The sequence below is a fragment of the Notolabrus celidotus genome, chromosome 8 (assembly GCF_009762535.1).
Source record: "Notolabrus celidotus isolate fNotCel1 chromosome 8, fNotCel1.pri, whole genome shotgun sequence".
Classification (NCBI taxonomy): Eukaryota; Metazoa; Chordata; class Actinopteri; order Labriformes; family Labridae; genus Notolabrus; species Notolabrus celidotus.
The window spans coordinates 19,903,020-19,917,598 of NC_048279.1; the positions used below are offsets into that span (position 1 = coordinate 19,903,020).

The 14,579-nt window shown below is 40.2% G+C and overlaps 1 protein-coding gene across 4 annotated transcripts in view; it reads left to right on the top strand.

The window, feature by feature from the left end:
* The window catches only part of LOC117816857 (serine/threonine-protein phosphatase 2A 55 kDa regulatory subunit B gamma isoform), a 32,656-nt gene extending 21,871 nt beyond the window's left edge, over nucleotides 1-10,785 (top strand). For 2 of the 4 annotated variants that reach the window (XM_034689240.1, XM_034689239.1), the window contains 3 exons: nucleotides 359-528; nucleotides 4,303-4,394; nucleotides 8,709-10,780. In XM_034689240.1, coding sequence (XP_034545131.1) covers nucleotides 359-528; nucleotides 4,303-4,394; nucleotides 8,709-9,003 — 557 coding nt within the window. In that variant the 3' untranslated portion in view covers nucleotides 9,004-10,780. Of the gene's footprint in view, nucleotides 1-358; nucleotides 529-4,302; nucleotides 4,395-8,708 lie in introns of all 4 variants that reach the window. The other 2 variants (XM_034689238.1, XM_034689241.1) reach the window with 2 other exon arrangements.
* The last annotated feature ends 3,794 nt before the right edge of the window (nucleotides 10,786-14,579 follow it).

The window sequence follows — 14,579 nt, forward strand, 5'->3', positions numbered from 1 at the left end:
TAGTGGCTCTTATCTCATCAGGAATGCACATATGTCCTCTGCCTCTTCCTCTGTTTTGCCTCCCAACTCCTCCACCACGCAGCCTCACTCCTCTTCCTCTTCTTCTTCTCTCTGGCTGTTGACCCAGTCCAATTCCTTCTCCTTCCATTGTCAGACATTGTAACATTGTGTTGTGCTCCGGCTATATGCAGTATATACTTGTCAGTTGATAGTTCATGAGATGCACCTTTGAGCTATGTCAGAAAACTGGTTGATCACCTTTTTGAGGTTCCCTCACCTGCATGTCTGTGTACTAGTGTTTTGTATCTGAATCAACATCATTCACCCTCCTCCTCTTCCTCCCTCATATCTTCTCCAGTGTTCGAGGAGCCCGAGGACCCCAGCGCCCGCTCCTTCTTCTCTGAGATCATCTCCTCTGTGTCAGACGTCAAGTTCAGCCACAGCGGACGCTACCTGCTCACAAGAGACTACCTGACAGCCAAAGTGTGGGACCTGAACATGGAGAGCAAGCCCCTGGAGACGTACCAGGTGTGTGTGTGACTGAGCAATTGTGATGAGTATGAGGGAGAGTTAAAACACAAATTACAGAAGAGTTATATTTGCCCTCGGGCTCAGTTAGTAAGATGAGATTTCTTCCAGGAAGAGGTAAATTTACTCTGAGCAAGATGAACTGATCTCTGAATCAATTACACATTCTCACCTTATTTCTCAGAGGGATGAAATTCCCACAGATTATTCTCAAATTGTGATGTTGAATGTTCAACTCTTTTCTCAAACGCATTATAAAATGAGTGTTTGTTACAAATGTGTGCTGAAATTCATTACCTGCTGTTGATACATCACAGATATACTGTCACATATTTGAATGGGCATTCCAGTTTTTATTCTCTGAGCTTATAAACTGTTTTATTCTCACCTCATCAGATGACTGTTAAGTTTCATTTAAAGCACTAGCATTACATCTTATTGTTTGGTATCTGCTAGGGATGCACCGATCCTACTTTTTAGTTCCCGATACCGATATCGATACCTGGGCTTTGGTATCTGCCGATACCGATACTAGCCGATCCGATCCCGGAATTGATTTAACAATCTCTATTCCTTAATGTGAGGATAGAATCATGTTTTGGCATCTTCAGGATTTTCTGACTTGATGGTGAACTGTACCTGGGTTCCAAGTGCTAAACCAGAGGCTGGAAATGTCAAGGATCCCGAAAAATTAATCCAATAACCTGTACGTTTTTTCACACTTTGAATCCATTAATAAAAGGTTTCTTCCTTCTTTGCAGTAGGCTACAGCTGACGTAAACTTCTTCTTTGCACATGTTGCATGTTTCCGACGGAGTTGTCAGCAAAATAAGCATGCACCTAAACTGCAGAGTCTCTGTAGAATAGAAGAATAGAATAGAATGCCTTTATTGTCATTGCGTGACTTGCATACAATGAAGTTGTAGTTATCCTCCATCATGCTCCACCGGGCTAAAATGCACAGAGCTAGCCGACGCTGATGACGTAGGAGACGCACATGGCTATTTAAACACAGAAAAGCATCAAACTGAGATGAATAGATCTGCCATATGGATCGGCACTATATATCGGCCCTTTGTCACCGGTATCCGATCTAGCTTTTTTAGCCCGATCTAGCCGATATCCAATACCAGGATCGGATCGGTGCATTGTATCTGCTGAAGCCCTCATACTTGCCAGACACCAAATATCTTGAAAATATGTGGGACCTTACATCCTGAAGATGACAAGACACAAGGCAAAAATTGTTTGAAGAGCATATGGTTTCCTTCACAGAAACCAATTAAATGATGAGATAGACAATAACCAGATGTGTTTGAAGGAGCAGCTGGAGTTCAGCTGGAACATCCAGACAACAGAGACAGGAGGCTCAGTCATAGCATCAAAATTAGGTTCAGGGTGATTTATGCAAAGGATATCAAAGACAGCCAGGATCTCCCGGTCCTACAGGCTTCTGTGCATTACCTAATGTCTCTGCAGTCTGCTGACCTTGTGGCTTCACAGGCAGCAGACACAAATCTGTTTTTTGGGGGGAGGAACAGCTTTAGAAGGACACGTTAGAGATTTTATTTGTCAAAGCAAAACTAACTTAGAGAAATATTTTCTGATTTAGCAAAATCGTGCCTAAGTTTTACTAACTGTCCACAGAAACACGCCAACTTGTGATAATATGACGCAAATCTCAAAATCCAGCAACCCTAATCCTCCGTCATAAATTCCTGCCAAACTGAACACCCATGGGAGATATAGGCTGATGTGTTAGACTCTCCTTCAGCATCATTAATACATAAATTTAGGACAAATCTTTTGGATTTATGCTGTTCATTCCTCCACTGGATGACAAGTGACTGTCCTTGTATCTTATGAAGACACTCTGTTGTTATTTCTTCCTTTAATTTGTCCTCAACTGGCTTCTCTTAATTCAATACAACATTGTGTAGACAGTCCAGTAAGATTATCGAGTGGGGCGTCTTCTACTAAAGTGAACTCTCCTTTTAACATTGAGTGTTCACTAAAATCACTGCTGTGTGTTCAAACTGCGAGGAGACTCACTATTTACTGAAACAAGGCGTTGTCATGCTGTAAATATCTATAAATGGAGACAAAAATGAATCATGGGAAGACGGTTGTCTTTCACAATCACTGTACTTACTCATGATTAGATTTTTCCCAAACCTTTTAAGGATAATTGGATTGATTACACGCCAGGAAATGTACTCGCTCTCGTCAGCACAGAATCACCTTAAAAAAAACTTCCACTGTGGCTGCTTTAAAGATTTTAACTTCAAACTTTAATCTGTAGATGGATCTGTGTGTGTGTGAGTGAGGCAGATTAAAACATGCGTGAGACACAAGCATAATGTACTGTTTCCTGTGTATCTGGGATGGAGATTAGGTGGGTTTATCATGAGTTATTGAGTTGATGTCCAAAACAAAGTAATTTCATAAAAAGAACATCTTTTCTTTTTTTTCATGCACTTTTTTTAACCTACTCTCTGTTTTCCTCTTGAGTCACTTCTAAATGTTTACAAAAGAACACACAAGCTTCAGTGTATATGCTCTTAAGTGCAGTAGAAGTATTTATCAACACCTTTCTTCAGTGTGTGTTTAGTATTCCTGCTGCGGGCGTGTGGGTGAACATGTGTGTGTGTATAACTGCCTGACGTGTGATGGCCCATGAGGCAGCCAGGAGTGGGAGGCTAAGACGCACCGCGGCTATTTATAGGCTGCCGAACCTCCACTCGTAAAGTGAAGGAGGGAAGGAGGGATACCTTACACAGCGCCCGACACCTAGATCTGCAATGCAGCACAGAGGGAGGGGGGGTTAGGAGGAAGGGAGGGATGATGAGAGGAGGGGAGAAGAGTTCAGAGAGAGTTTGTAAATGAGAGGATGAGGAAGAAGTTGAATGGAATGAACAGAGGGGTGAAAAAGGAAGTCAGAGTTTTAAGGCTCTTACTTTCGTACGTTTACATTCTCAGAAACGTTTTCCATGAGGTATGAGGCACACAACTTTAAATCAGAAACGAGACAGAACAGGGACAAATAAAAAAAAGACATATTCAACCTCAGCTGATACTGTATCATTTTGCCCCTGAGCAAAAGGATCCACTAGGTAAAGCCAAAATGTCACCAGGTTTGATGTACAACCATGAGTCGACCTCAGCTTGACCATTTATTGATTGCTGGGCGACTGTTGACTGCTGACTTTATGCAGAATGAGAAAGAGGGGGACTTAATGCAGAGCACGGCGCTGGAGGAAGGTGTAGATTTCAAACCCTTGCATCACAGTGCAGACACACAGTGCTGACACTAGCAGGTTGGTGGAAGGCACAGGGGAAAAGAGTTATTAGTCAGGGAAAATGTGAGTGCGTGCATTTTTGTGCGTGCGTGTTCACATGTGTGTCTCTATTATCACACCCTTGGTGGGTTTGCATGTTAATGGATTTACCGATATAGAAAAGGAGTTTAGATTAAAATGGACTCCCGACTCTCGTATTGCTCAGGGCCTGACGGTGAGTCTTATTAGAGATGCCTTCAGGGAGGTTTGTGTTACAGCTTCACCCTCTTTTATGTGTTTGGTCTGTGCTGAGTTAGGGGGTAAACTCTGTCTGCTATTTATAGTTTATACACAGATTCAAAACCTGAATTCACAAACCCAAGTTGTGTACTGGACTCACTTTTAATCATACTGTATCTCTACCTCTGTTTGTGTTTGTGTGTGTGTGTGTGTGTGTGTGTGTGTGTGTGTGTGTGTGTGTGTCTGTTTCCTCCAGGTTCATGATTACCTCCGCAGCAAGCTGTGTTCCCTCTACGAGAATGACTGTATCTTTGACAAGTTTGAGTGTGCCTGGAACGGCTCCGACAGGTAGGCTACCTGACATGTCTCAAAGTGTCTGTCTGTATATGGTTAAATATTTTTTCAATACTTCTGATAAAAAATATGTAATGTGTAATGTGCTAAATATTTTGTCGCGTGATTTATAAAGCAACAAGTTAAAAGACACAGTATCTTGGGATGCTGACTGTTACCTGCTCATGTGGTAAGATCAAGCGGCAACCTCCGGTCTAAAAATATGAGTCCAATGCTGAAGTGTTAAAAACTGCAGTTCATCGAGGATCCGCTTGAGGCTGGCTCCGGAAGTACCGGAAACCACATACACACCAATTCAAAAAAGACTATCTTTACAGCTGAAATAAACATGTTTACAGCCTGGTACAAAAGACAAATGTAGTCTAGATAGATCATTTCTCGATTGGCACACACTGTACAGGGTTGAATTTTTTCTAGCGGAGCAGTTTTGAAGATATTGAGATTACGAGTCTTCCAATGAGAGGCATAGCTGACTTGATTGGGAGCCGGGAACACTGTAGCTGTTGGCTCGGAGGCTCAAAGCCCACCTCTTTACGTCACAATCGCTCAACAGCAGCAATATGGCTGCCACTGACGATCAGCCTCAAAACAGTGCTTCAGAAACAGAAGGGTGACGTCACCGATACTACGTCCATATTTTATACAGTCTATCGGTGAGATGTTGAGCCTCCTCTCATTACAATTTTCCATTTAAAAGCTAAGTAACACTATCTCTTTCCAGAAGCAGAGCCCTCCCTGCTACTCTGAATAATCCACACACTTAAAGAGATTTTTCCAAGTGGGGTTATATGAAGTACTTGTCAATAGTAAGTGTATTACCCACAGGAGATCCCTGTCAGCTTAGTTTCTTTATTGAGAAGCTGACTAGAACACAAGAATGGAAGCTAGACTACCAATGGCTGCAAACTGGGTTAGCTAAATTAGCTCAATTACTCTACCAAGTAATTTGAATAATGATATTAGGATAGTCCGTCCCTAAACATAATCATGGTGTGCTCTACTTAGATATTTCTCAGCACTTCAGCCCATGTGCTTTTGCACTATAACTTTAATCCAACCGGCAAAGTAATGCACTGGAAAAAATGCCCCTCCAAAAACAAGGAAAAAAAAATTATTTCAAGGTACTTTTACCTTGAACGAAGCAAAAAAATCTGCCAATAGAACAAGTGAAAATTTACTTGGTAAGATTTCTTAAAATAAGACATAATATTTAGAAAACTGTGATCTTAAAATTAGCAGGGAAAACTTATTTAAAGCAATATTTGACCAGTATTTTAAAGCTTAGTGTCTCAGAATAAGCCAGGAATGATAACAATTAGTTTTTTTATTTTTATTTTTGCACTAATACATTTCATGTCAACTTCTTCATTCGAGATATATTCAACTTAATTTGAGTTGTATTATAGCAGCTCTTCTCTAGGTTTCAGACCATCTTGTACTTGAAATAAGATTACAAAGTTTAATTTGAGCATTTTGAGATATAATGTCTTCTCATAGTGAGCTGGATATACTAATATTCAGTCATGTTGTTTTTTAGGATAAGCCAGCTATGCTCAGAAGTAGGTGTTTCATTGTGTGCATGTAGTTTGAGGATGTATATTTTTAGCTGATTTAGAAGAAACAGTGCCTGAAAAGTATAGCCCACCCTTAAAACAAACAACTTTTCTTTCTTTCTTTCTTTCTTTCTTTCTTTCTTTCTTTCTTTCTTTCTTTCTTTCTTTCTTTCTTTCTTTTATCATGGAGCTGTTTTCTGATAGATTCTCCAAGTAAAGGGTCTGCCTTAAATCAAGATTATCTGGCTTCTACAAATAAGATCTCAGCTTGAAAAATATATGAAATGTAAAATAAACCTTGTTTCTTCTAAATTACAACTCAAAACAAGATAAGATGCATTGTCTTAAAACAAGTCCCTCTATCTTACTCAAATGTTACTTGCTAAGTAAATGTATCTTAAATCAAGTGGGATAAGACATTTTGACTAAAAATTAGACAATTTAACTTGGTAAGGTTTTGAGTTATGGAGTGTAGCTGCAGAGTTTGTTATTTCAGCTCAGTCTTCCCCTTTAACAGCTAACACAGTGCATTTTGATAAAGTAAACATAATTTGCAGACCATGGGCTGAGCATTAAAAGACAGCAAGAGGTAAACACTTACTTTCTAGAGGCACTTCCATTCTGGTTTTCTGGTTTAACTTCTGAAAATTGAAGAAAGTGGGTAAAACAGCGGTGTTCAGGACAGCAGGGAACTCAGACTGCAGCTGTAATGTGAGCCACTGGTATCCTCTGATTCAGAGAAGTCCTGCTGTTGTGACCGTGTCCCACTTGTGACAGTAGTAGATCTCTATTTGTAGGCATTGGCTCGTAGCTTACACACATAGACTCTCTCTACTGCTCTCCATTTATCACAGAAGTCTCTCCTCTCTCTCCTTTGGTCCGTTGAGTCTCAATCTACTACTGTAAATTCTGGTTAATGGAGGTGTCCACAGTAAACGGCATGCGGTTGTCGCTCTCTGAATCACTCGTTTTTTAGTTTGCGTGTATTTTTGTTTCTTTCGAAAACCAAAGACCAGAAGAGCTGATAAGTGCACTGCAGGCAGAGGAACATGAATGTCTAGTGTACAAGAATAACTCAAAAATTAATGGACTTTCTGAAAACAAAGAAAAGTGCTAACATTATTTACTAACATAAGTGTTTGGGTCAGACTTTCTTAAAACAATAGCTGAATTATGTGGCAGAGCTGACCCTGTCTGCAGCAGTTGATAGCCTTGCTTCAATTCCTGTGGGTAATACACTTACTATTGACAAGTACCTCATACACCCCTACTTCAATCAGGAGAGACACAGTTTGAATGTTAACGGTTATTTATTACAACTTAATAAATAATGAAACTAAGGACTCTATGGGGATAATTTTGTGAACGTAGGATGTGTGAATTTGGCTGCAGAAGAAGTCCAGACTCTAGGGGGATGGTTGATGAATCCTAGGAATTGAAGACTTTGCAGAGACCAGGTGGAGATGGTGAGGTGGAGGGGTGCGCACCATCAATGCAAGAAGGAATTAGCTGGAGAGAGACACATTTAAAAAGACAGCAGAAAGTTGATAGGCTGACGATAAGGGCGTGCCACTGAGCTATTGGATGACAGCTGCCGCTGATTAACCAATGACAGCTCTGGAGCATTCAACTGGAAGCAGGTCAGCTATTGAAGAGGGAGAGGAGAGTTAAACAACTGCTGTGATTGCTTTATAGACTTCCTGTCTGAACTTTCAATAGAGCTACATTTCATAAAAAAAGGAACTATCCCTTTAATAAAGACCAGCTTCAGAATTGTTTATTCTAAAAAATAATTTTAGGGATAATTTTTTTTACCTTTATAAGATATAACAACTTTCAAAGTTTCAAAACTAAATATGGTGTGCGATTAAACAAATTTCAACTCATAATTTCTGGACATCAAGCTGTTGATCAGTCCTCATATTTTTAGGGGTGCTTGGCTAAGTATGTCTTTTTAAGTTAGCTTGCAAAAGCATGATTTTCTCTTGTTGTCTACCCGATGGTTTATAAAGCACTGAATGGTTTAGGCCCAAAATACATCGCTGATCTGCTGCTACTGTATGAACCATCTTGACCTCTGAGGTCATCAAGTACTGGTCTGCTTTCAGTCCTGAGAGTCAGAACGAAACATGGTGAAGCAGCGTTTAGTCATTATGCACCACATATCTGGAACACACTACCTGAAAGCTCTTACCTCTTTTAAATCAAAGACTAAGACCTTTTTATTTACCACTGCTTTATCATCAAATCATTATTTTAACCCGTCTAACAAGTCTCAGTGCCAAAATTAAGAAGAAAGATTATCTCAAAAAAGCTTTTCATACTAGCTTTCACTAGCAAGGACCACGCCACACAAGGATATAAGTTGAACATTTAATGAATTAGTTGTGCGTGGTGTGCCCAGCAGAAGGAGACTCAGGATGGGGGTTCGGTCTCAGCGTTAACCTGCCGGAGCTGATCTTGACCCAGGTTGTACCTGGAAGTAGACAGGGCATAGAAGGAGCGAGCACGAGTTGAGTAGGAGAGGACAAGGAAATAGGTTAAGTGCAGTAGAGTAAGGTGAGGGAGGGTGGGTTGAAGAATCACGGACAAGCAGTTGGAGTAGGCTGGCTACGTTTAAGAAGGCTTGTCAGGTGATTGAGGGTGGGGTTTAGGCGTGGTCCTGCTCCCGAATCTAAGTTAACACCTTAACTTCATTTAAATTGGGAAGTTTAGTTTTGTTATTAAATACTTTCTCTGCCACTCTGTTTTCCAGTGTGATCATGACCGGAGCCTACAACAACTTCTTCCGTATGTTTGACCGCAACACCAAACGCGACGTGACCCTGGAGGCGTCGAGAGAGAGCAGCAAACCCCGGGCCGTCTTAAAGCCACGGAGGGTTTGCGCTGCAGGGGGAAAGCGCCGGAAGGATGACATCAGCGTGGACAGCCTGGACTTCACCAAGAAGATCCTGCACACGGCCTGGCACCCCAACGAGAACATCATCGCCATCGCTGCCACCAACAACCTGTACATCTTCCAGGACAAACTCAACTCTGAGATGCATTAACGAAAGGATGTCAGCGTTGATTCTGACGAGTTTACACCTGAAAACACAACTATGCCAGAATGTACACATTTACAGACACGCACTCACAGGAATATGCCTAGCCAATATACACACACACACACACACACACACACACGCACACACACACACACACACATACACTCATCTAGAGCTACTCTTTCACACACTCCTTCACCTCCTCCCTGCCTCCCAGAACTGAAAGGACCTAGTAAAGGGCTAGAGAGGGAACAGGCTGGATTACGCAATGGATTATGGATTGCAAAATAGTTCCAACAGTGGATTTCTTGATTGTCAACCTCTGGATTTTGCTTGATGGTGTGTTGATTGCTACAGCTTAGCTTCTGAGGTGGATAAACCCCTCAAACCTCAGACTGGAGAGACGTTCACATGTTTGTCTTTTATTTTTGTTTGATTCTTTAGGCTCTTTTGCTTTGTCCACCTCCTCCTCTTCCTCCTCCTCTCCTTTCTGTTTTTGTGTGCTTGAGTAAAGCCTATTCTTATCCCTTGCCCACTGTTTTGTGTAACAAAAACCCTTCCTGGTTGTCTACCAGAGGCACTGATGATAAATGGGGCATTTACATAACTGGCTGTTTGTTTCATTTCAGATCAGCAACCCCAACTTTTCTTCTTTCCTTAACTACTAGTTAAATGTTATTAATGATGGGTATTATGATGACAATGGGAAATTAAAATGATATGTGTGATGTGAAAAGGATGAACTCGGAACGCCCCTCCCCTCAGACCAAGTGTACCCAGACGCCTCAGAGCTCCACTGTACCATGTTCAGTGAGCTGAAACATCCACAGCCCTGCAGACAGAAGCAGAATAGATTATAACACCCCCAGCCTGATGTGAAGTAACATTCATATCTGTTCCTCACACTGTGTTTCAGCCATTAATGTTTCCTCTGCTGAAACTTCTCTGATGTGGATCCTGCCTCTGGTCCGGGCCTGCGTCGTGTGCTACTTTGCTGCAAACACAACTCAAATTAAGCAAAAAAACAATTCAAAAAAATGAACAAAATAAATCAACAATCAAGCAAAAAAATGCTGCATGTAAAACCAATTTAGTCTAGGTGTTTATAAATTGACTGACCGACTGACTTGGCTGCCTTCTTAACCATTTAGACCCAGCTGTACAAAGGCTTCAGGGGCCCTGGGGCCCCGTGCAGCACGAGTTACCATAGATGACCGAGCTCTCCTACCTTTGTTTGTGTCTTCGGGCACTGAAGCATGTTTACCAGTGTTCGGTCCATACACTCACATGTACATTTTGAATGAAGCCGTCCAAGAATCAGTTTGTACTCGACTGAAACTGAGTTCACTGAAGAATGGGGAATGTTTTCATTAATGTTGTTCTCAAAAACAAAAAAAGTAAAAAAAAATAAAAATTAAAGGGCCTAAATGGTGTCTGTAAATATTAACTCTGTTTTTGACATGTTTGAAGTTTAGTTTTTTAATATGCACAAACAAACTTGATCATCTGTATCGCTGATCGCCTCCAAAGCTGCAGCAGAGAGATGCTTCTTTAATCTCTTCAGCCTTCCTCACTGATTACTTTTCTGATGTGCAGAAGCTTTTATTTTTAGAGAACAGTTTATTCTTTTATTATCCTTTCTTTGACATCTGTCAACCACATCCCGACCAAACTAATGTTGAGTCACTTATTTTTGTGTTAATATATGTTGATGACAACATTGTCAAAAAGACAGTAAATAAATACTGTTAATATGTTTTTTTTCTGAATAAATATTTCAACGAAATTGCATCCAATGAGCGTACATCTGTGATCTTTGTTGAAGTATAATCATGAGACTGACAATAACTGCCAGTGACATTATGGAAATGAGCTCTTTATAGCTCCAATTTATAAAGGCCAATGAGAGGTGATCATGACAGTCTGAGTGAGCCGTTAAGTCTGAGGTGCCACCTAGTGTCAAAACACTCTTACTACAACTGAAAACATCTCAATAAATTCAGTATTCATCGCACTCTGATTTACAGTTTTTCTCAGTCGCTTTGGTACATTTCTTGAATCATCCTCGACATTTGCAAAACAGTAAGTGCATTTCTCAAAACAGTTCGTACAAATAGCAAAACACCATTGATTACCTGCAAAAGTCCAAAGCTCAAAATCCTTAGTTCATCTCTCAAAAGTAAATATCTGTGTTAATGAACATGTCAATGCCATCAGCATGACAATTCATTGTGTCTTTGTGTACAGATAAGACAGTCAAATTGCTGAGTCATGTTGTCAATATAACAGTGTACTCTGGAGGGATGTTCTGATGTAAACTATGGCTAAAGTTTTGATGACAGTTATTGTAAACTGTAAGTTACACCTCAGTGTATGTGGGAGATTGATTGCAAGAGACTGGACAAGATTCACATTTACACTTTTACATTGTAACATTGTGCTGTGCTCCGGCTATATATATATACTTGCCAGTTGATGGTTCATGAGATGCACCTTTGAGCTATGTCAGAAAACTGGTTGATCATTGGTTTATCTAATGCTTCACACATTTCACTTCGTTAGAGAAAGTCAAGATTCACCTGGGAGCAATTTACCAATTCAGGACAGATTTAGAAAAACAGTCTAATGGAAATGTACAGAAATATGACTGACATATTCTGACAACATGTTCAACCATTCTGCATGTGATGACTTATGCGATGAACTAAAGCCTAAATGTTGTGGAGGGTGAGACTATTCAACAGCCTTTTTGATGTGCAAAAGTGACGAAATGATGTGAAAATTGAACAAGTAGTTTTGAGAATTTCAATTCTGATCTGAGAAATGTACCAAAGCGACTGAGAAAAACTGTAAATGTCTTACAATGTAAGGACAGTAAGTCTAGGAACTGTATTTTTTACATCTGTGCTTTTCCTACATCATCATGTCTATGTCTCTGATGAGTTATACAGTGTGAGCAAAATAAGAGCAACTTGCTCATAACTGGAGGACTCAGATTTAATGTTCAACCTTCAATTGTTGCATTGAAATACAATATAATCGATCTCATGGAACATCAAGCAAATGTTTTCATTTTGTTTATTGGTCACAGTACAGAAAACAGTAGTGACATCTTTACATAAAACACATCATCAGTCAGAGGCTGCAAACATTCGTCATTCAATCTCTGCACAGCAGAGATAAACAGAGGAGGAGAGAATGTGTGCAACTGCTCTGTAATAAATACAAATGCAGCTGCAGCTGAGCTTTGAAATGTTCAGGATCAAACCATGTTTTATAAGGCACTTGAAAGTAATTTCCAAACCAACTGACATACACTGTATAACACAGAACTATTAAAGCTTAACAACAAAGGAAATCCTCACAAGTTATCATCAACACCATGGCCTCTAGTTTAAAAACTGAAGTATAAATACTGAAGATTTTGGCCACAGACGTTTATTAAACATGTCAACATGTCTGCTGCAGAGATAGTGTTGTGTTCTGAAACTAACGAATGCAAAATGTCTCGTTAAATTATTAGACTCATTGAAATGCACAACTGACCACCTGAAGAGGTCTGGACCATGTGTTTCATTATTTAGTGTTAGAAGTTCATTCCTTATTCTAAAAACCTACTGCTTTGTGTTTCTCCCCTTGTTTATTTACTCTTTTTTTTACATTCTATAGGTGCATTTAGACCAAGAGTCCTGGGGTCTTTTAGCCCCCAGAACTACTTTCCCCTGAACTAAAAGGTTCCTGTGCCCCCATTGTTGTCTGCGTTTCGACCGCGAGCTGAAGTCCCGGGTAGATTGTGCAAATCAGGCCAGTGATGTAGGGGGAAAAATATTATATTCAATAATATTTTGAAATCTTAATAAAAAACTAAACTAGAATGCATTCCCAGGAACTCCCTCTATGTTTCAACAACTGCGTAAACTCCACAAAAACTGTTACATTCAGCCGAAAGTCCCAGGACCTTTGAAAAGTACTACCCCCCCAAAGCAGGGGCTTTTCAGAGGGGAGATTATCTACCACTGAACTAAATTTAGACCCTGGTTCCTCCGGTCAAAACGCACGTACATCAGGGGTAAAGACTCAAGTTCCGGCGTAAAGTTCATGTGGTCGAAAACGCCTTATTATGTATTCTCACTCAATATTACAGTGTCCCTGAGAACTCAGCACTGCAACTTAAGCGTCCGGACACGCTTGTTGTTAACGCGGATTTTGAGTCACAGCGCTACTAAGGTTCTCATACCATCAGTGGTGTTGGAAAATGAGATAAAAAAGTAAGTGTTTTTAATTTATTTTAACATTGTCATCGCATGATTCAGCCTATTGCAGTGATATGCTGTTAAACTATCGTTAGACTTTTGTTTGTAATTAGCCTGCCAATTCTAATAAATTGATAAAATAAATATACACGGTTATATAGTGTGAAACACTACAACAAGCCTGTCAGGACGTATGCATCACTTTCAAGTGTCCTCTGGAAACACTTCCGTTTTGTGGCGGTCTTTGCAGTGCGTTTTTCTAATGTGTTGTGTTGTGGTCTTTGCAGTGCGTTTTTCTAATGTGTTGTGTTGTGGTCTTTGCAGTGTGTTTTTCTAATGTGTTGTGTTGTGGTCTTTGCAGTGCGTTTTTCTAATGTGTTGTGTTGTGGTCTTTGCAGTGTGTTTTTCTAATGTGTTGTGTTGTGGTCTTTGCAGTGCGTTTTTCTAATGTGTTGTGTTGTGGTCTTTGCAGTGTGTTTTTCTAATGTGTTGTGTTGTGGTCTTTGCAGTGCGTTTTTCTAATGTGTTGTGTTGTGGGGTTTGCAGTACGTTTTTCTAATGTGTTGTGTTGTGGGGTTTGCAGTGTGTTTTTCTAATGTGTTGTGTTGTGGTCTTTGCAGTGTGTTTTGCTAATGTGTTGTGTTGTGGTCTTTGCAGTGTGTTTTTCTAATGTGTTGTGTTGTGGTCTTTGCAGTGCGTTTTTCTAATGTGTTGTGTTGTGGTCTTTGCAGTGCGTTTTTCTAATGTGTTGTGTTGTGGGGTTTGCAGTGTGTTTTTCTAATGTGTTGTGTTGTGGTCTTTGCAGTGTGTTTTTCTAATGTGTTGTGTTGTGGTCTTTGCAGTGTGTTTTTCTAATGTGTTGTGTTGTGGTCTTTGCAGTGTGTTTTTCTAATGTGTTGTGTTGTGGGGTTTGCAGTGTGTTTTTCTAATGTGTTGTGTTGTGGTCTTTGCAGTGTGTTTTTCTAATGTGTTGTGTTGTGGTCTTTGCAGTGTGTTTTTCTAATGTGTTGTGTTGTGGTCTTTGCAGTGTGTTTTTCTAATGTGTTGTGGTCTTTGCAGTGTGTTTTTCTAATGTGTTGTGTTGTGGTCTTTGCAGTGTGTTTTTCTAATGTGCTGTGGTCTTTGCAGTGTGTTTCTCTAATGTGTTGTGTTGTGGTCTTTGCAGTGTGTTTTTCTAATGTGTTGTGTTGTGGTCTTTGCAGTGCGTTTTTCTAATGTGTTGTGTTGTGGTCTTTGCAGTGCGTTTTTCTAATGTGTCGTGTTGTGGTCTTTGCAGTGTGTTTTTCTAATGTGTTGTGTTGTGGTCTTTGCAGTGCGTTTTTCTAA